The sequence below is a fragment of the Podarcis melisellensis genome (genome assembly GCF_964234715.1).
Source record: "Podarcis melisellensis genome assembly, chromosome: 4".
NCBI classification, from domain to species: domain Eukaryota; kingdom Metazoa; phylum Chordata; class Lepidosauria; order Squamata; family Lacertidae; genus Podarcis; species Podarcis melisellensis.
The window spans coordinates 82,168,890-82,196,535 of NC_138531.1; the positions used below are offsets into that span (position 1 = coordinate 82,168,890).

The following is a 27,646-nucleotide window of genomic DNA, read 5'->3' on the forward strand; positions in this document are numbered from 1 at the left end:
TCTGATAGGGTGGGGAGGGGGAGGGAAAAGGAAAATTCTAAACCGACGGCCGCCGCCATATTGCGGACCTGTCAGCGGCCACTTTCTGGCGCGTCTCCGGCAGCGAAGCTGTAGCAGCACCAGCGAGGCCCTGACGGAGAGGAGGAGGGACAGGAGCGAGAGCGCGCACGGGTGCGCGCCCCTCAGCCACGCTCGGAGCTGCCCTGCAGCGCCTCCTGGCCGGCTGCGGAGGGGGCTGCGCGGGCGCCGTCGTGGTGGTGGTGGTGCGTGTGTGGCTCCCCGTCTCCCACCTCCGGCCCCACTTGGGACCCAATCCTCTTTCCTGGAAGCAGAGAAGAGGAGGAAGAGGAAAGCGAAGAGCTCGCCGCCCCCGGGCTGCCTCAGCCTCCGCCGCCGCCAGGTGAGGGAGAAAAGCGGGCTACTTTTCGGCCGACCCCGGCGGTGCTGCTTTGCCAGGCCTCGCCCTTTCCCTCTCGCGCTCCCTCGCTTCATCTTCACGCCTCACACCTGGGGGGCAGAAGCTCAACCCCCCCCCCCGGCGCGCACAAGCGGCTCCTGCGCAAGCTTAACGGGGATGTGGGCGGTGGGGATTGTAGTTCCGAAATACTGTTTATGTATGTATCTGAGGGGGAGAGAAACTCTTCGCTTCCCTTCGCCCCCCTCAGCAGCGATTATTCCTCGTCTCTCTCTCGCCCCCCCCCCACCCGACGGCGATCCAACTCACTCCCCGCCCCCCCCAAAAGGTATTTCCTTCCGTGGGGACTCCCGACTCCCTCTCGGCTTCTCCGCCTTTTTCTTCTCCACCCGCCCACTCCCCTCAGCCCCTGAGGAAGGAAGGAAGGGCTGGTGTGAGAGGGTCACTGGTCCGGGAAGGCGTAATTGTTATATATAAGTGTGTGTACATGTGTATGCATGTATATGTCTTTATATGCATATATATGCGCGCGTGTGCGTATGTACACACACACGCTTAGTGTCATATGCTGCAGGCTGCCTCTAATGTTTACATTTCCAACTAACGGCATTTTACAAGACCACCTTCGCTGCTGGTGGTTTATTTCCTTTGTTAGCAAAAAAAAAGAAAAAAAAAAGGGAAAGGGCAGGCAGAGCGGGGGCTCTAACGGCAGCAGCCCGGAGCGTGTTTACTCTCTAGTAACCTCCCGCTCCCACAAACGCACGCAATCTCAATAGGGTTTACGATCACTGCCTACTTAGCGCTGGCTTGAGGGTTGCGACCGAACAACCTGAACTTAAGCACGTTTGCGTGGAATTAATTTCGGTTGGCTATGCTTGGCTTAAGGGCAGGCTGTACAATCCGGAGCTGGGGAGAAAGTTGCATCTCGGAAGTCGGTTGTGGGATCGCGCTGCAAGTCTTTTAACACCCCAGGCTTAATGCACATCTGCTTGTAAGGAAGCTCGGTTGGAATTATTTGCGGGGCTTATTTCTCAGTTAAGCTTGTTTAGCAAATTGCTGTACTAGAAGAATCGAGTGTCGTCGCCGTCGCCGCCGCCGCCCCCCCCCCCGCATGTGTAGTAATAGTGGTCGGTATTATTGGGGAGAGAATAGAAGAGTTGGGGCGGAAATGGGGATTGAACTTGAAGCTTCTTCTGTCGTGCGGCTCAGCTACTTGTTGCGAACGGGGACGAGTACATTTTTAACACGTTCCTCATGTCGGCAGCTGCCAAACTTCTACCCAACCCCTTGCCTGTCACCGTTTCAGGAGGAGGGGGAAAGTCCATAGAAGCATGCAGCAGCTGAAGGAAATGGTGACTGCTGGAGCGCTGCAGAGTCAGAAATGATCACCAGGCTCCTTTGCCCCCCCCTTATTCTTCCCATTCTTCCCGGTACAAGTTGAAATTTGGATCCTAGAATCAGACCTCAGCTAGCTGCCAGTAGAACAAGAATCTGGAGAACTTGAAAGTATTCCAGATTGAAATGGGGATGATGAAGCATTTTAAAAGTAATTAAATGCAAAAGTTCTGCAAAATCCAACACAAACAGAATTTTAGCCACAGTATAGCTCACCCATGCGCCAATCATGTGTTCATGATAAAAGCACCCATAATAGACAAATAAAGAATGACATCATATGAAACTGATCCAGAGACTGATGCTATCCATTGTTGAAAACAAATCTACTTTTTCGTGTTTTTTGGTTTTTTAATGTATTGATTTACATAACGAGCACAATAATTGTATTGTGAGTTATTTGGGTCAGTGTTTTATGCAAATCTCCCTTATGGTGGTAAGCTTATGAACAAAGTAATTAAAGTTAAAAGTTAAGGCTTGAGAACTTTGGCTGTAATTCTCCACATAGGCTTCCTAAGTCCCTTTGACTTCAGCGGGATATATGCAGCCTCTATGCTTGCAGTGCTGCAGAGCTTTAAGACTACAATTCCCTTATTAAGAACAAGTGAGCATCAGTACTGGATCAGATCATGGACCACAGTAGATGATATGGTGGCGCTGTGGGTTAAACCACAGAGCCTAGGACTTGCTGATCAGAAGGTTGGCGGTTCGAATCCCCGCAACGGGATGAGCTCCCGTTGCTCGGTCTCTGCTCCTGCCAACCTAGCAGTCTGAAAGCATGTCAAAGTGCAAGTAGATAAATAGGTACCGCTCCGGCGGGAAGGTAAACGGCATTTCCGTACGCTGCTCTGGTTCGCCAGAAGCGGCTTAGTCATGCTGGCCACATGAACCGGAAGCTGTACGCCGGCTCCCTCGACAATAAAGCGTGATGAGCGCCGCAACCCCAGAGTTGGCCACGACTGGACCTAATGGTCAGGGGTCCCTTTACCTTTACTATATAGTGCGCCTGCTTTTTGTTATTTAAATAGCAGTTGGGAGGAGTGTAAGGATTGGTAAGTAAGCATGGAGTTTAAACCCCTTCCCCCTGTATCATGCCCCCCAGCCCCTTCAACTGCTGTTGATACTTGCCTCGATTTATTTGTGAAGACCCCAGTTCAGATCCCATTAGTATTTATGTGGTTAGTGTATTTTACCCCAGTTCACCTCACTTTACAAATTGTTTTGCTATTTTGTTGCCCATTCACCCAGCTTGAAAAGATTGTTTTGGAGTTCCTCACTGACTGCTTGGTCTTCACTGTCCTGAGTTATTTGTTTTCACCTATAAATCTCTGTTTTCAAATAGCTTATGAATGTGTTAAATAGCACCAGTTCCAGTGCTTGCTTCACTCCATTGTCTGATTTTTCCTGCCTTTGCTCTGAAGTTTACAAAGGCATCTTTGGTGAGGAACTTCAAAGCTTTGTAGCAGTCTTATAGTCATGTTTACAAGACTACTCCTGGTCCCATGTTATTTATTATACTTCTTGCTTGCCCTTCACTGTGAGGTCCCAGGGCAAGTTACAGCAATTTAACAACAGGATATTAAAAACAGCTAAAACAAATAACAGAAGAACAGTAAAAAGAATAAGGGTGGATCCTAAAGTAGACATATTGGATTTCAAAGGCCCAGGTAGACATACTCAAAGTATTCTAAAAGTCTGTCAGGCAGTGATTTTGTTTGCAGAAAGCTGATCCTTGTCAGTGTAATAAAGGTTTCTTCAGGGCACTTTGCATGTGGTGCCTCTGTAGAAGAACTTAACAAATTTTATTCTACATACCGTATTTACTCAAATCCAATGCTCACCTTTTTTTGGTCAAATTATATTGCAAAAATTAAGGTGTGCATTAGATTTGATGGCACATTTACTTTTGCCAGCAAATAATTTTGTGGGTTTCAAAGTTCAGAAAATTGAGGTAAAATTGGGAATATAAAACATTTTTCTTATTCTGGTTAAGAAAACAGTTTGTAGGAGTCCAGAGTAAGGAATTGAAGAAAATGAGCTACCAGCGCTAATTTGCTGAGTAGCCAAGTGATGCAGTCTTTATATGCTTAACCTTCTTCATTCATAAACAGAACCTGGTTTATAATTTTATATTATGTAACAGATTTTAATGAGCCTTTTGTGAAGTACTTTATCAATCTGAAGCTGGTTTGGAGAACCTTTTTCAACCTGAGTGCTGCTTTGAGGGGGACATGGGGGGGGAGGGTGAGAGCTGCATTCCTGTGGTAGGTTTAGCCAGAGAGGTGAAAGTGGATGCAGCAATGGATGTGAGTCTGACCTTTGTACAGTAGACCATCCTACAGGCAGGCATTGGCCCAGAGGTTTATACACACCCTTAAGACAAAAAGGGGGGGATTGCGGGCAAGGGTTCCCTTCCTGTGTACCTGGCCATTCTGAAGTTTGATTTTGTGTATCGGATTGCATATTTGGTATGAAGGCAGGAGTGTAAGTTGAATAAATACTAAAATAGAGAATAAAACCATTTTGGTCTAGTTCTTGGTTCTGATCCTGCCCATTTGTGACAGTGAGTGAGATTTACTGGATGTGTGTTATCTACTTTTTGAACCCAAGTCTGTAGCATGAGACAGAGCATCTTTCTAGTCCTTCCTGGAGACAAGTTAGCAAAGTTTGCTGATGATACCAAGTTGTTTGGGGTAGTTGCAATCCTCCAAATACCACAAATTGCAAAAAGAATAAAAAAAAAATCGCTACATAAGGTTGTTCTCAAGTTTTTAAAATACAGGTTTTGACAAACTACCCCCTCTGATTGAGTAAAAGAGGTTTGGTTTTTTTCCTTTTGCTAGAATGAAACTGCAGTTACATCTCTTCTAGACTGCTTTTCCAGTGCATCTTCAGCTAGATCCCCCATCTTGGTTTTTTTTTTTAAAGCACCTATAAAAATAATAACAACAATAATTTTATTATTTATACTCCCTACATTGGGTGGTTCCCAACAGAATATTAAAAACACAATAAAACATAGACATATTGTGGTGACCATAACAAAAAGGTGCCATTTGGTTCCTAGCTTTTATATCTCAGTTTCTAACATTGATTGTCATTTTTATGGCAGGCAGTGCAACATCCATTTTTAATGTGTTTATTGTAGGTATGTGGTTTTTTTGCTTAAGATATTGTATGTTGCTTTGAGTTGCCATGACAAAAAAGTGATTAATAACTTTAATAAATAATAATACTAAAACAATTTATTAGCTTTCCCATGCTCATGAATATGTAAGATAAAAACAGATTCAACAGACACAAAAAGGTTATCTTTAATAAATAATAGGCTTTTGGCAAACATGTGGAAATGTCTATTAAAAATAGCATTTTCTGTAGTTTGTAAAATGATGGCTGATGAAGAGTTCAAGGGCAGAGGAATGGATTTTCTGCCTTGATTATAAGATGCTGCAGTCTTACATCCACAATGTAAGACACCACAGTGTAGTGGACTGAATACATATAATGTAGGTCAGTCTTCCCCCAACCTGGTGCCCTCCTGATGTGTTGGTCTATAGTGACCATCAGCACCCCCGTCAGCATGGCCATTGGGTAGGAATAATGGGAGTTGTAGATCAAAGCATCTTGCAGACATTAGGTTGTGGAAGGCTGAGGTAGAGCAAGGCACATTGTACAAGCTGGATATAGACACTTGAATATGATGATGCACTAACTCAACAGTTTATTCCCATCACATTTAATACAGCTAAGACTGGGGTTGGGATGGGTGTGGTGGCGGAAGAAATCTGCTTCTGTCTGGCATAGTGGCTGTCAAAGTGTTTGGTATTGGATTTGTTTCGTTTTTATTAACATTAATTTAGAAGCTCCCTGTGTGATTTTCAAAACTGAAAGATGACATATAAATGTTCTAAATAAATGCTATTATACTTAAGTAAAAAGTAGATAGTGTAGATTTCCTGAAATACCATAGAATTATTCCAGCTTCAAACAAAGAAATAATAATGTCCAGCTTCAAACAAAGAAATAATAATGTTTTTTGTTTTGGTGCTCACAAGCAAAATGTTAGGACCAAGTGCCAACTGTAAAGCCTAGAATTTTCTCTTTGTACATGTCTAATTAAGCACAGTCTTCTGAAATTTTCATGCACCAATTAGTTCTGCTCCTTCCATGTAAAATCAATGTAGCTATGCAAAGCAGATGCATATGTATGTACTTAACAGCATATTGAACATTTATAGTATTAATGGGCCAGTTATCTTATTAGTGAAATGTGAACTGCATGTAGTTATAAATAATTACTTTGTTTCAACAGAAAAGTACAAAGATTGTGGTACAGCAGATGATTTAACTGAACCAGAAACACAGAAAAGGGGGGAAAATGCCGAAACCAGTAAGTAATCTATTTCTTGTACTTGATTGGCTTTCAGCTCATTGTGTTGTCTGCTACTCGTAGCAGATGTTTTTGTAAGGTAATAATCAGTGGTATTTTTCTAGAAAAAGAGGTGTCGGAACTCACAATGAACACCTCCCTTGTTCTATTATATAGTGGTACCTCTGGTTGCAAACGGGATCCATTCCGGAGGTCCATTCACAACGTGAAAAGCCCGCAACCTGAAGCGCCATATCTGCACAGGTGCACGGTGCGATTTTTTTTTTAAAATATATTTTATTGAATTTTGACATAAATATATTTCACAAACGTACAAAAGACAAAATGAAAAAGAAAAAACAGAGAAAAGGATAAAAAGAGAAAAAAAAGAAAAAAAAGAAAAAAAAGAAAGAAGAGAAAAACACGAAAAACATACAACTTTAAAAGACATTGCACGGTGCGATTTGGCGCTTGCGCGATTTAGCATTACTGCGCCTGCGTGAGTGGCGAAACCCAGAAGTAACCCTTTCCGGTACTTCCGGGTCTCCGCAGGACGCAACCTGAAAAAACGTAACGTGAAGCAAACGTAACATGAGGTATGACTGTAATGGCAATGGCACCCACCTGAGAAGTGCTAGAACTCAGCTCCAGTGAGTTCTGGGTGAAAAAAAGCCCTGCTAATAATTACTATTAATTACTGCTGCTGATATCTTTTCTCTCAGTTGATATATAGAAACATAGGAGACTTCCAAAGGGAGGCTGTAATCATAGAATTGTAGAATTGGAAGGTACCCTGAAGGTATCCACTCCAACCTGCTACAATGCACGAGTCTCAGCTAGATCATACATGACAGCTGGCTGCCCAACCTCTACTTAAAAAGCTCCATGGAATGAGAGTCCACTACCTCTTGTGGGAATCTGTTCCATGGTCGAACAGCTCTTACTGTCAGAAAGTTCTTCTTGATGTTTAATCGGAATCTCCTTTCTTGAAACTTGAATCCATTGGTTTAGGTCCTAGCTTCTGGAGCAGGAGAAAACAAGCTTGCTCCATCTTCCATGTGACAAACCCTATAGATATAGGAGAAGAGCTATCATAGCTCCTCTCAGTCTCCTCTTTACCATGCTAAACATGCAGTCACAAACCAGATGACTATGGGAAGCCTGCGAGAAGGCACTGAACTTAATGATGCATGGATCTGTGTATGTTTTGTTTGGTTTTCTAAATGATTAGCTCTGTGTGTGAGAGGGAAAATTATTATTTATTGAGACATAATTTTCTGTAGCTGTGGGGTGGTGGTCAATTAAATCTTACTTAGGTCCATTAATTTCACTAGGTATACAGTACTAACTTAGTCACACTCATTTACTTTAATATGTCTGCCCCATGTAAAACTTATTTTAATACCACACTATGTAATCTGATGAAAAACTACTTGGTATATTGCAACTACTTCCTATGAGTGCTGCTTCTTGGCATTGTTTCTGATACCTATTTTTTGTTTCTACGTTTGCTTACGTGCAAGTCTGGTTTGATAATATTCTTCCATGCCTATGGCCTTGAATAACCCATTCTGACTGCAGCTTCATTTTCTATATATTTAAAAGGCAGTTGAACAATATTATTGTCTGGGTGCCATAAAGGCACCTTTGTTCTAATCTGTAGCTATAAAGGAGTCTTGCTGTTGTGTAGAGTACAGTCTTGTTTTGTTTTCCTTATTTAAGCGTATATCCAAATATAGTGAGCTAGTTTAGAAAGACTTGTATTCAACCCGATGAACTGTAGTGATGATGCATGGATCTCTGATGAAGATTACTGCAGAAAATGCGTAGCTTAGAGAGTAACACTAGTAGCACTGCCAGAGTGCAATGAAGTGTGCAGCTTTCATGAGTATGGTGGGTTGTAACAGCTGCACATTTGATAATCTTTTACAGTTTGTGTGTGCCAGCATAAGATACAATCTTTTTCTGATCTGCTTTCCTACCTAGCATCATTTAGAGCTGGAGTGGGGAATCTCTTTTGGCTTGAGCGCTGTATTCCCTTGTGGTCAACCATTCAGGGAGGGGGCCCATGCCAGTGGTAGGTGGGACAAGAAGCAAGAGCAGGTTAACTTTGTACTGTAGGCAGTGGTGATTGCTAACATTCTGACTTGGCAGGGCTGCAGGTTTTAACCTTGCTGTTTTCATCACAATAATTTTCAGACAAGAGTAACTCCATGCCTCTTGTTTAAAAATTAAGCATACCACATAACATCAGTTTTTTGATTCATTGTATTGATTATACCTACACATCCATTGTAAAAAACAATAACACCTAAACACATCAATATGTTAAAAATGTGAGGAGCGCTTGCTTTCAGTTGCATTCGGTTTCCTCCCAGTTAATTTAAGTTTTTATAATCTAAAACAATTTTTCTCTAGATTAAAATAACAACTCTTCTCTAAATTAAAAGATCAAAGTATTAAATTAATAGACAAAAATGATGTGTTTCATTTGAGCCAGTGTACATAAGAATGTACCCTGTAATGCATGGCTCAGTTTTGAAAATTTGAAGTAATAATCTCTGTTCAAGTGCCAAGTACATCACACCAGAGTAATCATGATCAGCCTCTTATATTGACATTAGGGAGAATATCTTCCAGGTTTAGGAAATGAAGTGAAGTCAGTGTGGTATCCAGAGAGGCATAGAGCCCAAACCTTTCATTTTAGAAATACAGTGGTACCTCGGGTTACATACGCTTTAGGTTACATATGCTTCAGGTTACAGACTTTGCTAACCCAGAAATAGTACCTCGGGTTAAGAACTTTGCTTCAGGAACAGAAATCGTGCTCCGGCGGCACGGCAGCAGCAGGAGGCCCCATTAGCTAAAGTGCTGCTTCAGGTTAAGAACGGTTTCAGGTTAAGAACGGATCTCCGGAACAAATTAAGTACTTAACCCGAGGTACCACTGTACACTGACAAACCCACAAAAAGCAAGCAAGTAATAATAGCAGCAGCATTTTATTTCATTCTACATTCAAGTACATTTGTAATTATTGACAAATAATGTTTCTATTGCTATTAAAGGAGTATCAGGATTGAGGCTTGAAGGGCTCAATCTTACCTGGCACTATAAGTTAAATAAGTACTTCTGCATTTTCCAATGGCTTATACTATTCAGTACATAATTTTTCTGTACTAATTCAAAGCAGAATGTTCAGAATCTCAATGTCCTACCATGTGTCTGCATTTTGTGTTTTGTCTGGTATGTTAATCATTTCCGTTTGAGTCTCAACCATACACAAAAAGAATATTTAAAGTGCCTTCTGGAATGCATGCATTTAAAATGAGTGTGCAGCTTTCATGAGTGCAAGCTTTCAGCTTGCATGCTCCTTAAATACATGCTAATTAAGTCAAACAACCCAGTTATTAAAATGAAAACTCCTTTTCAGCTTTAGCAGTGCATCTGTTTCCAAATACTATGTTACTTGTGCACATTAGATAAGTGTTTATATCAAAAAGCATTGCAATTAATGTAAGCCAACAATTAAATGCATCAGTTAATCTAGGATTTCTTATGAATCCTGAAGACAAAATATCACTCTTTGATAAAGTAAATTGTCCTAGAAAGCAATAGTGCCAAATATGAAATATTATTTCATGTTATAAATATTAGCACACAAGTGTTCAAAGGAGAATCATTGGCCTGATTAACACATAAGTATGGTTTATTAAGCAATGAGTAAGAGTTATGTCTCAGGCTAGCAGTTTAACTATGGTTTATTAACTATGGTTAAAGGACACTCATTAATCAAGGTTTGTAATTGTGTTATAAACCTTAGTTAAATTTAACAGTAACTTATTGTTATGTTTGAATACATCCCACCTCTTAACTATGGTTAAGGAGTCATCAGCGTTCCAAAGCTACAGAGCCGCAAGTGAAGGGTGACAAAGAATTCAAACCACTCTCAAGGTTCAGCTGCTCTTGTTGTTGCTTTTAACTTTTCTGTGACACAATGAACCAAGGTTTAAGTGATCATCTGTCAGATACCTCAGCTTTAACTATGGTTCTTGCAGTTGTCAATCTTTTTGTATCAGTGGGCACATTTTGAATTTTGAGAGCATGCTGTTGGCACTAGTCACAGAATGACTGGCCCAGAGGCATGTGATAACACAAAATAGCTGTCATGGTGGGCATGACATAAAACAAAATTAGAGAGTATAGTCATTGGGGAGTTTTCGGCTTAACTATTTCATGCTAGAAAGGGCTTTCCTTTTTGAATTTCTTACTTCACTTACAGAAGGGAGCAGCTAGCCTACCTCATTTAATATAGATTACTTATAAGGATACGTGCACATTCTGTTTCGTAACCTTTTTAGGAGGTCTAGATACTTATTATTATTATTATTATTATTATTATTATTATTATTATTATTATTATTTTAAAATGAAAGCTCAGTGTCTGGGGGCCCCCTACCCAGGGTTGCCAAGGGAGATCAACACAAGCCATGGTGCTTGTGGGTACTGCATTGGTGACCCTTGGTGTATATTAACTACAGGCGGTGACTATTTTAGGTGTGTCCAATTGACACACAATCTCTGACATGTGGGTCCTTTTGGACACGGAAGAGGGCAGAATGGGGGTGTAATGGGGCATAACAGAGGCGGGGCTCAGTGGGGTGAGTGAAGTGCTAAGTGAGATCCACAGCCACTCACTGTCTTAAATTGCACAGAGGCAGTTGCTCAATTTTAGTAGGTTGCAGGTACAGTGTACTGGGCCCAGAAAATACTGTTGACACCTCATAGCTGTAAGCCCTGACTGCCAGTTTTATTTCCACCCCCCTCTGAACATTTGCCCAAATTTGAATCTATATATGTATATTAGCTTAGCACATGAAAAAGTTTTTGTCATAGGTCTATGCTCCAAATGTGTTAGAAACAGCAATGCTTCTGTAAAGAGTTCAGAATGGGAGAGCACAGTAGGGCTTTTCTGTGCCCTACCATTGACTTTTGAATGCAGCCTATGGCCTCTGATACATACAGCAAGAGGGTTGTAGTTAAACCCATGAAGGCTCTGAGGTATGCACAAGAAAAGGTGTCTTTGGGTCCTGGTAGCATTACTGCTGGGTATTATAAGGTCAGCAAGAAATTCCTATGCTCCTGTCAGAATAGAACAAAATATTTATATCCTCATGACTGTTGTGAGACATTCTGTCGGGAAAGACAGTCAGCTTACAAAGCTTATGCTAGTCTGCTAAATTAAGTATGACATTTCTGTGGTTGTCACTGAAGGAAACCTATTCCGATAACAACATCTGAGAACCATATTGGAGGCTGGGCTTCAAAACCCCCAACATGTTGCCATAGTTCAAAGAGACAATGTACGTACAGTGCATACATGCACCCTGCTAGATCATTAGAGACAAAGGCATCTAATTTACAATGGGGGCAGAACCTTGATGCTCTTTGTACAACACAAATGATCTGTTTAAGGCAAGCTTCTTTGACTTCTGCTCCTAGAAAGCAAGTCATCATTCTCAGCTAACTCTGAGGAAGCTAATCCTGGAGTGCAGCAAACTTGGACTGTGCCACTTCTCTCTAGTCATTTACCACTCCTTTATCCTTCTATTTTAACTCATTCACTGAATTGCCATTTTAACTAAAATGCATGGCTTGTGTATTTGCCTGTTTTTCAAGGTATAGAATGTCCCTTTTTAAAGATATCTTTAAAATCTAAGCATCTTTCCCCAGATACTTTCTTGGACTGCCATCTATCTCTTCAGAGATTAAAATTGGCTGTAAATTAATCCCTCAGAACGCAAAACAGAGATATTTTTCACAATTTTTAAACTCTTCCAAGCATAAGATTTTGTGTTCAGTGCTTGCTGGAGTACCAGGGTTAATATCCCAAATGAATTTATGATACAGCAATCTAGTTTATTGTCTAGATTCTTTCAAGCTTAATTTCAGTGGTGGGAGGGGTGAGCAACCTGCAGGGAAGCTTTCAATGGGTACATTTGTGCCTACAAGAGCTGAGTTAGTGACCCATGGCACAGAAGATGTTCATTGCAAATCTGAAAGAGTTGGGGCTATCCTTTAGAATGAGTTTGGATAGATCAAATAGATACAGTAAGTTTCCTGGTGACAATGGAATTTAATTGTTGCATATCAGGTTGCAATTTTTAACTCCTGGCAAAAGTCACAAAACCCTGTGTTGTTTTTAAAAAACCTTTCGTTCTTACCAGTTCTTAGTTTGGTTGTTTAACCTTTTGTTTAGTTACATGGAATGTGTAAGATGTTGTGTCAGTTTATAATTTGGCACGGTAATGCTGATCAAAGCATGAAAATCTATTTAGACTTAATACCTTCTATTTAGACTTAATACCTTCTTGTTCTATGCAGATTAATGTAAGAGTCACCACAATGGATGCAGAGCTGGAGTTTGCCATCCAGCCCAACACAACAGGGAAACAGCTTTTTGATCAGGTAATCGTCTTACTATGGGCTGATTCAGACATGACATAGCAAACTGTGACTTACGCTTAGAATGAAGAGGTAAAAACCTCTGACCTACATCATACATACAGCTTCATGATTCCAAGCAGCCATTGTTCCACTTAAACCAGCTTGCCTGTTCCATCATGTACAGCATCGGTGTACTAGCACTTATAGCACTTATTGTACAGCTAGTCATGGATCCTTGGCTGATAATGCTGCACCTGTAGGTACTAGTGTCCTGGTTTAGACATGGAAGGCTTTTACAATGGGAAGTTGGGGGTCACATTTTAACCAGCACTTGCTGTTGCTATCTGCAACAAAATGGCTTACTGCTGTGGTCATTCTAGCCCTTTAAGAACCATATTGCTGTTAAGTTGGCCAGCCATTTGCTTATTTAGCTGTGGCAGACCTTACTACCACCCCCCCACCCCCACCCCCGTACTTGAGATTCCCTTAGTCTTAGCTTAGTCTCATATATAACTGGGCTTTTTCCCTTGAAGTAAGAGATGGTAAGTCCAGGGAATCATAGGGTGTCTAGCTTTCCCTGATAATACAATGAAGGGTTAATAATGAAGCTTTATGTGACTAGTATTGATGTCCTTCTTTTCTAAGGTTGTAAAAACAGTTGGCCTACGGGAAGTTTGGTTTTTTGGATTACAGTATGTAGACAGCAAAGGATACTCAACTTGGTTGAAGTTGAACAAAAAGGTAATGTATAATTTGTTTTATTTAAAATAAATCAATTTGCAATGAAGGAATGGTAGGTGGTGTTTAAAAAGTATTCTAGTTTAGATTTCACTTTCATTAGAAGAAAGATGCATGTACGTGCTGTGATGTTAGTTGACCAATTTGACATCTTCAGTTTAGATTAATTTTTTATATTTTTTCTTCAGTAGAATAAGGATTTTTAGTGATTGAACTGATGGACTCTGTGAAGGCCATTTTACAAGTCAAGCTACCGTATTTTTCACCCCATAGGGCGCACCGGCCCATAGGACGCACCTAGTTTTTTGGGGGGGAAATAAAGGGGAAAAAATGTATTCCCCCCCCCCCCCAGGCGCGGGGCTGGGGTGGGGGAAGCCCAAGCTTCCCCCGACCCCAGCCCCCAGAACAGGCAGCTCTCCGCGAGCCTTGGGAGACCGGCGCAATTTCCCGCCGGGCTCCCACGCCTTGTGGATATCTGCCTGAAGCCCAAACCAGGTCGGGGAACAGCGGGATGGCGGCGCTCCGCCTCCCCGCTGTCCCCCGAGCTTGTGGGGCTGGCGGCCGGGAGAAGCGTGCTTCTCCCCGCCGCCAGCCTCCAAACCAGGTTGGGGAACTGAAGCCCGGGGCGCGCTGTGCAGCGCGCACCAGGCATCAAGATGCAGGCTGCTATCCGCAAGCCTAGGAAGCCCGATGGGAACTCCCGCGGGCTCCCAAGGCTTGGGGAGAGCTTCCTGAAGCCTGGAGAGCGAGAGGGGTTGGTGCGCATCGACCCCTCTCGCTCTCCAGGCTTCAACAAAAGCCTGCATTCGCCCCATAGGATGCACACACATTTCCCCTTCATTTTTGGAGGGGAAAAAGTACGTCCTACAGGGTGAAAAATACGGTAATTTTGATATGAAGTCAGATGCCCATTTTCTTTTCATTCTTTTTATGGTGGCCAACTATAAAGAAGCCCTGCTCTGAACGATTACATTTCTAAACTGATTGATCCAATTTCTTCTGTTTATATGGAGAATTTAGTTCATACTTGAAATCTTAAGAGGTTTCTGGATTTGTTTCCTATAAGGTGGTATTAATATTTGTGATGATGCACAACAGGGAATCAGTGTTAGAAACTGAGATATGAAAGTTTAGAGCTAAATGGCACCTGAAACCTAGGTTATGGACGCAACAACGGAATGTCTAGGCACACTTTTTATAACAAGAATACAAAGCTGAAAATGAATGAACTGCAGCTAAAATATTACATTTATTTTTCACATGGTCTAGTCCTTCCCCTGCCCCTAATATTCTTAAGAGGGTCTCTTCTCCAGTCTTCAGAGAGTAGCTGGAAGTGGCGAAGCAGAAAAAGATCCTCCTTTCCTTCTACTCTGCAGTTTTAACTTGAAATCTTTGGTGCAGTACTTCGCCCACAGCTCAGAAACATCTCGTGCTAATGAAATTCCCTGTCACAAAATGTGCCTAGAACAATGGGAGTTTCAAACACTGCATGGAATACATTGGAAGTGGAGAAGTTATAGAACCTCCTGTAGAAATGTTTTCATTCAGATCTTAATCTTGTTGATACTGACCCTGGGAATTTATCAGAGAGGGTCTTACATTGGTGCAGCTTCACATCTGCCTGATGTGTCTCTGCAATCTGGAAGAGCTATGTTCTAATAAGTGTGGGATCAGTTTAATCAAATATTTCTCCCTGCAGTCAGAGAAGCTGAGGGTGGAAACAGAGTTTGGACAGGGATCTCCTGTGGGTGTGTTTGAAGCCAGGTAGAATAACGTCTGTTCAGGTTCTCTGAGTTCTTTCTACTTTGCTCTAAGGCAATAATTCTAGTTGTTTTTGTCTTTCAACTCATTAGTTCTTTTGAGGCACTTGAGATGGGGTGCAGCAAAAATGGTAAGAGAAGGGTTTGACATTCTTCTCTCATACGTTACAAATTATTCTAATGCAAACATAACTGGTTAGTGCTGACAGGATTGCAGCCCTGTGCAGGGGCTTCGGCAGGATTTTTTTTATAGAGGGAGGGGCAAACTGGCTGGTTTCTCAAAGTATATAAGAAGAATAGCTCCAGTACATTTTATCACATGCCAGGTACAAGTTGCTCTTTTTAAATGAAAGCAGAGAAATGTGAGGTGATAGCTCATTGGGCGGGGGGGGGGGGAGAGACATTCCCCCTTGCTCCCCTCTAAAGATGAGCACTCTACTGAGAAAAACAGGGTGGGAGGCATCCACTAGTTTGGGGGAACCCCAAAATTTGCCATAGTTTTTTTTAAAGCAAATGTTTGAACCGCGAACCCATTGATTGTCTTTTTTTTGGGGGGGGGTTAGTGGAATGGGAAATCCTGATGTGCTGTTTATGAAAAAGCAGACCACTTGAATATATACTGCAACTATTATTCCTTTTCTTGCATTGTTACCAAACATTAGGATTTAAAAAATCTTTTTGTGCAGTTCTTGATAAACCTCTCAGATACACACACATACACGGAAGCGTGCCAGATAGCAATTAGTGCACTTTACTTGAGAAATCTGGTGTACATGATGCTCATTAGCTCATCAATATCTGGCAATCCTGTGCAAGAGACTTTTTGTGGATAAACTTTTAAATCCACTGCTATGTTGTGTACATCTTTGAATGCAAGGTTGATTTTCCTAAATCAGCCTGCTGTGTAGGTCTTCAGAGCTGAATTTGTATAATGAAAATTGGAGTAACACAGGGATACAATAAGGACTTTAAATGGCTTTATGTAGCCTCTGAAAGCTGTCATGTTTTCCTAATTCACAATTAATTATTTAGATGTCTGTGTGAATCACAAGTCCTTCAATGTTGTGCTTCCTAGAGTTGAATTACAGTATGTAACAACTGGTGACTAGATTGCTTTCCCAATACTCTCATATTCTCTTTACCCTTCTGCAAACTCCTTTTCAGGTAACACAGCAAGATGTAAGGAAAGAAAATCCTCTTCAGTTCAAATTCAGGGCAAAGTTTTTTCCTGAGGATGTGTCTGAAGAGTTGATTCAAGAAATAACCCAGAGACTGTTTTTTCTGCAAGTAAAAGAAGCCATCTTAAATGATGAAATCTATTGTCCTCCTGAAACTGCTGTTCTGCTAGCTTCTTATGCTGTTCAAGCCAAGTATGGAGATTACAATAAAGAGATACATAAGCTAGGATATTTGGCCAATGACAGACTTCTTCCCCAGCGGTAAGAAACTTATATGGTGCATCAAAAGTCTGGCAGATTCTATGGGTACAGCGTATAACTTTAATATGAAAGCTTGTCTGGTGGCCTACACCATTGGTCTTCAATTTGGAAATTTAAAAATATGCATCTCCATCACAGAAACTGGGGGCAGTTTCCAACTAAAGACTTCTGCTACTGCAAGGAATGTTGGCTGAGCCGTGGATGTTCCCCTTCTTCTCATCTCCCTGTGTGGCCTCTAAATATGTTCCTGGGGTTCTTATGACAATCCCGAGCAGATTTATGGGGTGTACAGAGAGAGGAGAGAGCAGGGAAATTCCATTGCACAGCTGAATCTCCTCACAATAGTGGAACTTGTTGCACTAGTTAGATACTACTGATTTTCTTAACTAGCTTGACTAGTAGCATAAGTCAAAGTCCTGCCAAGCCAGTTGTCAGATGGGCAAGCCCCATTCTAGCATTCACACCTTAAGTACAGAGTTTATGATTTTTTTTGTTGTTGAAATTTGTTGGCATTTTTAAAGGAGTTGAATACAATTGGCGATACACACATTGTTCTGGTTTACTGTTGCTGTTTATAATTAGTTTTGTTTCATTGTGGTCTTCAGTTTAGTATTTTAATTTACTTAATTGTTTTTTTAAAGTTGTAAGCTTCCCTGCAGGCTGTGAATACAGTGAAAGGGCAGGGTATTGCAACGTATTCGAATTGACTTCTTGTAAACCGCGTAGAGGTTTTACTACAATCAAGTGGTGTATAAATTTTGTTAAATGGAAATAAATTTAAATCTAGAAAGGTGCCGCTGATTGTAACTTTTGTGTAAAAATAAAATAAATAGTAGGGTACTCTTTTCATGATTATTCTTTATTTCGACAGTGTTTTGGAACAGCATAAATTGACAAAAGAGCAGTGGGAAGAAAGAATACAAAACTGGCATGAAGAACACAGAGGGATGTTAAGGTAAGTTCCCCGGTATAGTTAGCCCGCCTCTTTTGAATTTAGCTTGCTTTTAATTAATTAATATATCCTACGGACAGAATAAGTGCTGGTAACTGAAACATATTACTCCAATGAGACGTTTTAGCTTACTTCTGTAAATAACTAGCTTAACTTTTTGCTACTTTTCCCTGCTTCTGTTTTAAATCTATCATAAAACTATAAATAAAAACACAGTGGGTCCAATCTATTATTTAGTAATCGGCCTCTGTTAGGGCTACAGTTCTATCTGCATATACTTAGGGGTATGTCCCATTGAAATTGGTGGGAGATCCAAATTATAATGCATAGAATTGGGCTGTAAATCCGTTTGGAATCAATGGATGAAAGTGCACAGTTAACCCACTTAAGACTTAGTTTCAGGATACAATTGGTAAGATTGGGTGCATGATCCTTACTACTTCTGCCTATACAGTGACTATAGAAGTTTGCATTTTATCTGGTTTTCAACTATGTTCTTTTCATTGATCAGGGAGGATTCTATGATGGAGTACCTCAAAATTGCACAAGATTTGGAAATGTATGGAGTCAACTATTTTGAAATAAAGAACAAAAAGGGAACTGAATTATGGCTTGGTGTCGATGCTTTGGGTTTAAATATTTATGAACATGATGATAAGTAAGTAATATTAAAACTGTTTCTGTATTCCTGAAGAACTGTTCATGGATCATCCTCCTTAATAGAGTTTGATGTACATTGTTTTTAATTGTGTGCTCTTCGGAAATGATCTGTAGATGTTATTGTGGGTAGAGAAAAACCTGTTAAATGAGTGGTCCTGCCTGTTGGACAGAGGTAGATAAAATTGCACACTGTCCGTTCACCCTATAACTTAAGTTTGTTTTACTGTGGTTGTTCACAAAGTGTGTGTGACTAAGGATTCTTTTGTGTTTGCTAAAGGTTGACTCCCAAGATCGGCTTTCCTTGGAGTGAAATCAGAAATATTTCATTTAATGACAAAAAGTTTGTGATAAAACCCATCGACAAAAAGGCCCCTGTGAGTACATCTTTTTAATTCCTTTTTTAGACCTGAGCTATCAATAATAGGACACATCTGTAACCCCTTCCTCTCTAGCTCTTAACTCTCCAAAGTGTTTTCTTGCTTAACTAATGTAACTTTTGCTAATATTTGTGTTGGAATTTCTCACTTACATTGTTTAATTGTTGGCTGTAGGGTTGGTGCTAATCCATGCCTGGAATTTTCTTTTCCCCGCCTCCAAAGTACATAACTTTCAAAATCCTGTTTGAGTTTCCTCTGCCAGCCGGTTACAGTCACCAAGTTCAAAGAACCTTTTAGAGGTTTCCCCTCTTTCGTTGGGATTTCATCATTCTTAATGCTTTGGTGTCAGTTCTTTCACTGATCACACCTAATTCCAAGTCATTTATTGATCTGTTCTGGAACAGCTAATGACTAGTCCCAAAGATTGCTTCATTGGAAGTGAAAGTGTTACGCTATCTATTTAAGAAGTTAAAATCTCATTAAGAAGAAGCTAAGAATGTCCGTATTCTTAACAAGCATGTGTTTCTAGAACATAAATGGGATTTCAATAACTTAATTTTTTTATTAGGATTTTGTGTTTTATGCACCACGTCTGAGAATTAATAAGCGGATATTGGCACTGTGTATGGGAAATCACGAGCTGTACATGAGGAGGAGAAAGCCAGACACAATTGAAGTTCAACAGATGAAGGCCCAGGCTAGGGAAGAAAAACACCAAAAACAGATGGAGAGGTATGATGTTGACAACTGGGTATGAACAGTAGTTGGAATTCTTTTGTCATTCATAACTTCAGACAAACAAACAAAAACACTCTAGCACATGTGACCTAGAGGTAGACTTAAGGCAGAAAAAGTATTAAGTTCTATTTTTGCCCTCATGGACAGAATTCTCTAAAAACAGATATTATTCCTATTAAATCAGTGCCAGTAGTGGAAACTGTTGTTGTCTTGGTATCGTACTTAACACATGGATGCACAGCAGTTCTAGGCAATGACAAATTGGTTTCATGAATTATATATAGAGAAAGAAAGGGTGTTTGTCAAAACCCCTGGTTTTCTTTAGCCCTGGGTAGTGTCTAGGAAAGCTCATGTCCTTATCCAGCTTTGTGTCACAATTGGATTTGTCCTCCAGCAAAGTGCACTGACAGCAGGCTGCCTGCTTAATTGGACTCTGCTAGAGTACTGATGCTTTGGGGAAAAACAAGCGGCATGTACTGGCATGTTTACCGCATGTTTCCACAGTGATTTCAGAAGATTTGCACTAAGTAAACTAAATAGTAACACTGCAGCTGCTGTTAGTGAGTGCAGACAAATATGTAATTGCCACTTGGATGTTACCATGAGTTAGCTACTATATACTGCCAGTGTGCAAAGAGTCTAGGTAGAGGTGAGGAGCAGATACTTAAGCGTCACAGTTTTGGGTCGGATTGTTTGTTGTCTTTTAAATTGTTTTGTGAAGTACCTAATATTGTGTTATCCTATGGGTTACTACCTGATAGATTGAAGTTTTGTAGGTACTTGATTGACATGTAGAACATAAGCACCCTGGTGGATCAGACCAATGACTCCTCTAGCCCAGCATTATGTACTCACAGTGGCCAACCAGAGGCTCATGAGAAGCCTGCAGTTTAGAAGCACCATCTTCCCCTACTTGATGCTGATCTTTAGCTAGATTTTTTGCCTATTTTGTTTCATTCCAGCTTTCACCTTGTTTTTTTTAGACACTTAGGATACAACTTTGAGATCATCTGCCAGAACAAACCTTTTATTTTTATTATTATTATTGCTGCAGGGCTTCCACCCAGCATATCATGTTGTGACTTTTATTGTGAGAATAAATTTGGCATGTTTGGGTAAATGGATTTTGATGGATCCACTGTAAACTCAGAATGAAAATCACTTCCTCCTCTGCTATGTTGATGCTGGCATTTATTTAATTTAGGGCACAACTAGAAAATGAGAAAAGGAAAAGGGAAATAGCAGAAAAAGAGAAGGAAAGAATAGAGCGTGAAAAGGAAGAGTTGATGGAACGGCTAAGACAAATTGAAGAACAGACGATGAAGGCCCAAAAAGGTGAGCATGTTCATCACATCTATTTCCTTTAATAAATATTAAGTTTCTGTGTCTGTTAGGTTTATTATGTTACATTGCTTATCACATCATGTAAGGAAGTTAGCAGCTAGTTTAACTAATTTAACTTGCATCATATTTTAAACTTCAGGCAACTCTCAAAATACATGATTTTATGAAGCCAAAACCATGTATAGTCAAGACACATTGGGTTCAGTGGCGGGTGGGATTGCCAAAGTCTTTTTTCCCTGGATGTCTGCCCCCCCCCCAAAAAAAAACCCATTGGCAAGCACATAAAGCTGAATGCAGGCAATACCTGTACATTGTTGTGTCCCTTTTTCCTTTTGTTCCTTTTTGCTTGAGTGCAATTTATGGACAGTGACACACAGACCTTATGTGATATTGTGAAAAGTACAAATTTGCAGTGTCTAAACCTTATTGCGGACCGTCACTTTATAAGAAATAGCAGCTTAGATTAAAATCAAATTCAGTTATGTAGTGGTAAACCATTTATATTCTGCCACTAGGTGTGCAGTAACCTTTAGTTTCAGAACTAGCTGTTGGCTCTATCAGGGAAAACAGATAAAGGAAATGAAGGGAAGAAGCATGTCAAAAATGTAATAGATATAAACCCACTTCCATAGTGAGGTGCTCTATTTTACAGTCTGCTAGAAAAGTACAGTTAAATTGGATTTACTTCAGATGTGTTTCTGCTCTTTAAGGTTAAAGTCTTTATATCATTAAACATAATAGCTTTTGCAGGATTTTGCATAGATTTCTCTAGTGCAGCCAATTACTCTTTTTGTGCTTGACTTTCTGAATCATAGCACAGCTATTGAATGGAGTGACTTCTTGCAGTTCCTAACATTTTAATGTTCTTTCATCTCTTTTAATAGTTTGCATTAAGACACTGAAGGCAGTAATTCCCACACTGGGTGCTCTGTGAGAACTGCAGTGTGCTGCAACAAATAAATGATGTAGTGAATGCACCTGGGAACCCAAAGAACTCACCCACAAAAGCCAAATGCATGCTATGGGTGTGCCAAAACGATGTTGGGGAGGGGATCTGAGTGCCTAAGGCTTATACTTTGCACAGTGCAAGTCAGAATACTTGGGAAGATTACAAAAACTTAAGTCTCCCCAAAAAATGTAAATGAGAAAACCCCCAAATATCTTAAAGCTTTTTTCCAGAAGCATGTGCAAATCTAGGGCCTTTGAAATTAGACACAGATGCCTGAGAATGGGAAGAGTTTTTGAAAACCTTGACAGAAATATGAGAAGCAACTTTTTTCACGCCAGACTAACTGTTCATTTAGTCTAGTGCTGTGTATTTTGACTGATAATGGCACTCCAATATCCCAGAAAGAGGCCTATCATATGCTTCATATAACTGGGGTTGCCTGGGATTCACCCAGGGACCTTCTTGTGTGCAAAGCATGTTCTCTGAGCTTTCGTCCTTACTGCTATGGTTTGTGTGCCTACTCAGCTATCACGGCTGCCATGTATTTGGGAAACTGGCTTGCATTTGAGCTTTCTTTGGCTTTTATACCTGATGCTTTTATAATTCCTCCTGAGAAAAATGTGAACAGTTTTGACGGTTAGTGGATTTGTATGAGAGCCAGTTCTTTTTGCAGTCTGGGCAGTAAAGTATTGCTCTCTTCTCTTGAATATCTATAAAAAAAATTAAGTGAAATGCATCCTTTTGCATCCTTTCACAAGAGTAAGTTCCTGCCAACACGGTCAAGTGGAGAAAACATTGGAATATTCCATTACAGTGGTACCTCCACTTGCGGACGGGATCCGTTCCGGAGCTCTGGTTGGGTCCCGAGGTTTCTGCAACTGGAGGTGCTGCTTCTGCGCATGCTCACGGTGTGTAGAGCGCTTCTGCGCATGTGCGCGCAGTGAAATCTGGGAAAATACGTCTGGGTTTGCCGCGTACATATCCTGAAGGAGGTGAACACAAGTAGAGGTACCACTGTACAGTGTAAAATTGACATTAGATTATAATGGATGGCCATCTTACATGTATGTTTTAGTTGAGATTCCTGCATTGCAGAGGACTGGACTAGTTTACCCCCGGGGTACCTTCCAACTTTACAATTTGATGATTCTGTGTATGATTTGCGGTGTAAAACAAGTTGGAAGACATGTAATCCTAGGTCTGTTGAACTTGGCAGAAATCAGGATTGAACTCCCCTCTCCATTGGCTTATGGCTGGGGAATTCATTCCTGCTTGGTTACAACCTCCCCCAAACTCTGCTGCGAACTGCCTCTCAGAGCTGATCCATGGGGTTTAAGATGAAGATCTGCCCACTGGGTCAAAAAGGTTTCCCATCCTTGTCCTAGGCAATCTCCATTGAAAGCAATTGAGACCTTCTTTTCTTGCTCTTAGAAAAATAACAGAGAACTCTTTAATATTCAGTGTTGGAAATATTTAGTTTTACAGTGGTACCTCGGGTTACAGTGGTACCTTCAGGTTACATACGCTTCAGGTTACAGACTCCGCCAACCCAGAAGAACTTTGCTTCAGGATGAGAACAGAAATTGTGCTCCAGCGGCGCGGCAGCAACAGGAGGCCCCATTAGCTAAAGTGGTGCTTCAGGTTAAGAACAGTTTCAGGTTAAGAACAGACCTCCGGAACGAATTAAGTATTTAACCCGAGGTACCACTCTATTGACTTGGTGTAACACAGTCTGGCTGCCTTTTAGTTATCTGATCTCTTCTAAACTTCTGCATAGAATTGGAAGAGCAGACAAGAAGAGCCCTAGAGCTGGATCAGGAGAGGAAGAAAGCAAAAGAGGAAGCAGAGCGCCTGGAAAAGGATCGGAGAGCTGCAGAAGAGGCAAAAGCTGCCCTGGCGAAGCAGGCTGCTGACCAAATGAAAAATCAGGAGCAGCTGGTAAGACGTTACGTGTGCCTGGTTATGTTAGGATGTATTGTTTCCAAGGAGTTTGTTAAAATTCTGGCATCCAAAGAGGAAACGGTATTAAGAAAACCATGCAGGTTCATAATTGCATGATGTCATCTAAGTACAAAAAAAGGTAGATGCATGTACTTCCTCTCCCCATATAGTTATGTACTGTGCTGTGGGGAGAGAAAGGTGTATGTTGCATTTTGAATCAACAATCCACTAGGTTGCATCCAAACAAAAGCACGCATCACAGGGCGGGTAGAAGCTGACTTCTCTCCACTCACCAAGGTTGCCTCTCTCATTTTGGGGATCCCCTCAACCCTTCTTGCTATAGCCCACCACTTTTGGCAAAGTACCCCAACCTTAGGGGAACCTCTCTGACCAGGTTGTGGGGGGGGACTGAGGAAGTCTGTTTCCACCACCTCCATTACATGTCTCTGGATTCATTCTACCATCTTGTTAATATTAAGTTCAGATATTCCTTATACCACCACCATTCAAATGGTGGCACTATCCTTATGAAATACTTTCTCCAAAGGATGCCCTCATGACTCTCACCCCCCCCCCAAGTTTTGGAGTCACATGATAACCAGACTCATTTTAAAAAAAATATTTTTATTATATTGCTATTGGTGAATTAACTGGTCAGTATTAAAGGAATATTAAGTGGCTTTATAGTTTGGTTATTTTCTTATTTGTCTAGCTATTTTATTTTTGAACGGTTGCCTGTTCATTATACGAAGCTTATAAAAAGGTGACTAAGATTTCTTTACAGCTTCATCTTTAATGCAGACCAATACATGATATTGCCTTAGAGCTAATAACTTTTTCTTCCTACTTCCTAGGCGGCAGAACTTGCAGAATTCACAGCTAAGATTGCACTTTTGGAGGAGGCCAAGAAGAAGAAAGAAGAAGAAGCTTCAGAATGGCAGCACAAAGTAATTATTTTTAATGTACTAAAGCTGGGATTTGTGAATGGGCAAAGCATTCTGAACTGCATGCCAGAGCTGAGAACAAGACATTTCCCAGCATCGGGTGTCAAATTCTCTGCTGGAAAATGCTTTTTAAAATCTTCTGCAAGCTTACAGTACTCCTTGCCCCAATGTGAGATGAGAGCAATACTTGGACTTGCATATGTCCTGTGCTTTCTACTTTGACTTGATGGAATATAGATTCATCCAACCCCAGGAGGGAAACAGATGTCTTCATGAGCTTATCTGTACCTACTTCTTATGCTTTTCTGAAATCTCATCCTAAATAGGTATCCTACTTTTCTCCTAGAGACAGGGAAAGCTGTTAAGAGTCTTCTGAAAATGCTGTTTGGGCTAATCATTTTAATGAGTAGTTGGGGTCTAGGGCTGTATCACAGTTCCTTTGTATTAGTTGACTGCAGCTGACTTGGTATTCAGAAAGGTGTGCGGAGCTGCTTGAGTTGACTTCTGGTCTGCTCTTGAGATTTTCAAAGTAATTTTAAGTATATATTCTGTGGCCCGTAAACATGTTAAAGGAATGACAGGCTAAGTTGGTTCAATCTCATTGACACCAATCTCATTAAAGTATAAGGCTGGGAGATTTTGGTTGTTTGTGGAGCGTAAGTGTTGACTAATCCTCATTACTACCTTTTAGGCCTTTGCAGCCCAAGAAGATCTGGAAAAGACCAAAGAAGAGCTAAAGACTGTGATGTCTGCTCCTCCTCCGCCACCTCCTCCGCCTCCCCCTGTAATTCCTCCCACAGAAAATGAACACGATGAACAGGATGAGAATAATGCAGAGGCCAGTGCTGAATTGGCATCTGATGGCGTTGTGAATCACAGGAGCGAGGAAGAGCGTGTAACAGAAACGCAAAAGAATGAACGTGTAAAGAAACAGCTCCAGGTAATGAAGGATTACAGAGGCACATAATATAGGCCAAAAAACAAAAACCTCTCTGCTGGTTGAGCATGCTCAACTTTGCTTTGCACAGTAGTCCCCTGCAAAGCTTTTGAAATGACTCCTATCGATCCCATCTTGGTGTGGGTGTGAGGGGACGTTCCTGCTCAACTTGCAGAGGAAGTCATTTGGTTCCGTGGGCCCTGGGCACAGTACATACTGCTTTGCAAAAATTCATAATATATCCTTCCACACATCTAGACAGTCTCCTTCCGATTAAAAGAAACATATTTTCGTGATGTGGCCTATATTTTGGAAAATGCAGTCGGGAGAACAGTGTTGTTCGGTTTGTCTCTTGTGCTGCTTTACAAATTTTGTGTGAGAACTAAGTACTGCAGCCCCATGTGAAAAATAACAAAATCTTCGTAATGCCCAACACAAGCAAGTTCCTTTATATCAAAATTCATACCACAGAGTGCAAATGTTGCTTTTATTTTCTTTGGATTTTGAGCATTAAGCTAGTTAACTCAGCATTTTGAAAGCTAAGATCAGATTCTGTCTTAATTGAAGCTCTTGGAGGGGGCCATTCTGCTGAGCTTCCTTTCCAGCGGCCTTAGGCTCCTTTAATAATGCATGAAGAGACACAATTTACTTTGGAAGGCAATCAGAACCAGTAAGTGAGTTTCCTGGCAATGCTGTTGTACAAATCATCATTCTGAAGGATAAATCCATACAATACAGAAGCAGATGATTCCTTCATCTGATAGGTAAATAAGTTAGTTTAGTAGAGCATGATGGGTAGTCAACTAAGGTGTCCCATCAGAGCAAGAATTTCTCCTTCTGTAACAAGACTCCCTCCCCCCCCTTTGCAGTCTCCCTTCCCAAATTTGTGCAGAGAATATGGGGTACTTCTAGAACAGATTTCAGGGCACACAGGAGGATGGGGGGGGAATGCTTTGTTGTGCAAGTAGAAATCTTTGCACTAACAGAATGTTCACTAAACCCAATGTAATTTAAAAAAATAAAAAATCTTAACCTGCCTATGTTTTGCTGTATCATAGGTTGGCCTGAACAGTGAATCTGGCAAACAGTGAACACAAAAGTTAATACAATATGTCTGCTTCTCTGTACCACTTTATGTCCCCTTCTGTTGCAATTCTTTCTAAGAATATGTCATTGAGGAGCTATACATGAGAGACTGATAACTGTTCTCCAGAAAAAAATATTCCAAACCTTGTTTTAAGTTGAATTTACTGAAAATAGTCCACTAAAGGAACAAGAATATATCATCTCCCCTTCTGCACATGTATACCCCTTTGTTTTATGTATGTATACGTTCTGGATGTTTGGTTGGAAGATTAATCCTGTAGCGCAAATGAAACATTGAACTTGACAGAACTGGCAGCGTCTAAACCGGCAATGCTTTTGTTCCACAGGCCCTGAGTTCCGAGCTGGCCCAAGCCAGAGACGACACCAAGAAGACCCAGAACGATGTCCTTCATGCGGAGAACGTTAAAGCCGGCCGCGATAAATACAAGACTCTTCGACAGATCCGGCAAGGCAATACGAAGCAGCGCATTGATGAATTTGAAGCAATGTGAGAGCTGTTACTTTGCATATATGTTCTTCATTAAGCTTGAACCACCAGCAGAGAAATGCAGGCCTTTCTGAAAGGAACACACCCCACCTTGCCAAAGCATTTATACCAGTTTGTGGTTAAAACTCATTTCATGAAAGCCGTTCAACAATAAGGCAGCCTGTCCGCTCTGGCACTCTGGGAGAGGTGGTGGCCACATCTCCATGATCTCATATCACTTTTTTTAAAAATTCTTTGTCCTCTGGAGGAGTAGCACCATCTTATACTGACAAAGCTGTTAACCTAAACAGGAATGATTTGAAAGAAGACTAGCTTTTACCTTATAACTGGCCACAGTTTTTGGCATGGGTGCACTTTGGATTTTTCTTTTCTTTTTTCATTTTAGTGAATTTGCAAGAACTTGCTTAATTTATCAGGGGTTACGGGGTGTTGTTTTTCTTCTGTTAGGTGGAGTTCTTTGGTGTTTCACCTCCTGTCATCATTGATGGTTTTCTTTGCCTGCCTGTTCACAAAGGTCTAGATGGCAGGTAGCTGTTCCAGCATACCTCCCCCCCCCTTTTTTTAAAAGTGGAACATTAACCTGTAGAAAGTCTTTTGCTTATACGTCTGTTTTACTGAAGTCATCAGTTCTTCAGATAAAAGTAGGAAAA

The 27,646-nt window shown here is 41.0% G+C and overlaps 1 protein-coding gene across 3 annotated transcripts; it reads left to right on the forward strand.

The window, feature by feature from the left end:
• The first annotated feature begins 50 nt into the window (after positions 1 to 50).
• On the forward strand, positions 51 to 27,555 carry RDX (radixin). Of its 3 annotated transcripts, none has more exons than XM_081909879.1 (14): positions 51 to 400; positions 6,123 to 6,200; positions 12,561 to 12,644; positions 13,269 to 13,364; positions 16,286 to 16,560; positions 17,432 to 17,515; positions 18,024 to 18,170; positions 18,450 to 18,546; positions 19,118 to 19,281; positions 20,492 to 20,622; positions 23,358 to 23,518; positions 24,376 to 24,468; positions 25,157 to 25,405; positions 26,836 to 27,555. In XM_081909879.1, the coding sequence occupies exons 2-14, from the start codon at positions 6,189 to 6,191 to the stop codon at positions 26,998 to 27,000; spliced, it is 1,758 nt and encodes a 585-aa protein (XP_081766005.1). In that variant the 5' UTR covers positions 51 to 400; positions 6,123 to 6,188; the 3' UTR covers positions 27,001 to 27,555. The 3 variants fall into 3 exon arrangements, with proteins under 3 accessions (XP_081766005.1, XP_081766006.1, XP_081766007.1); XM_081909880.1 differs by lacking the exon at positions 51 to 400 and adding an exon at positions 3,199 to 3,249; XM_081909881.1 differs by lacking the exons at positions 51 to 400; positions 6,123 to 6,200; positions 12,561 to 12,644 and adding an exon at positions 15,215 to 15,252 and having other exon boundaries at positions 13,273 to 13,364.
• The last annotated feature ends 91 nt before the right edge of the window (positions 27,556 to 27,646 follow it).

Bases quoted from the DNA above. Each gene is read 5' to 3' on its own strand.
- RDX (XM_081909879.1), top strand. The intron at 19,282-20,491 runs GTATGATGTTGA...TATTTAATTTAG, and splicing joins CACCAAAAACAGATGGAGAG to GGCACAACTAGAAAATGAGA. The intron at 23,519-24,375 runs GTAAGACGTTAC...CCTACTTCCTAG, and splicing joins TGAAAAATCAGGAGCAGCTG to GCGGCAGAACTTGCAGAATT.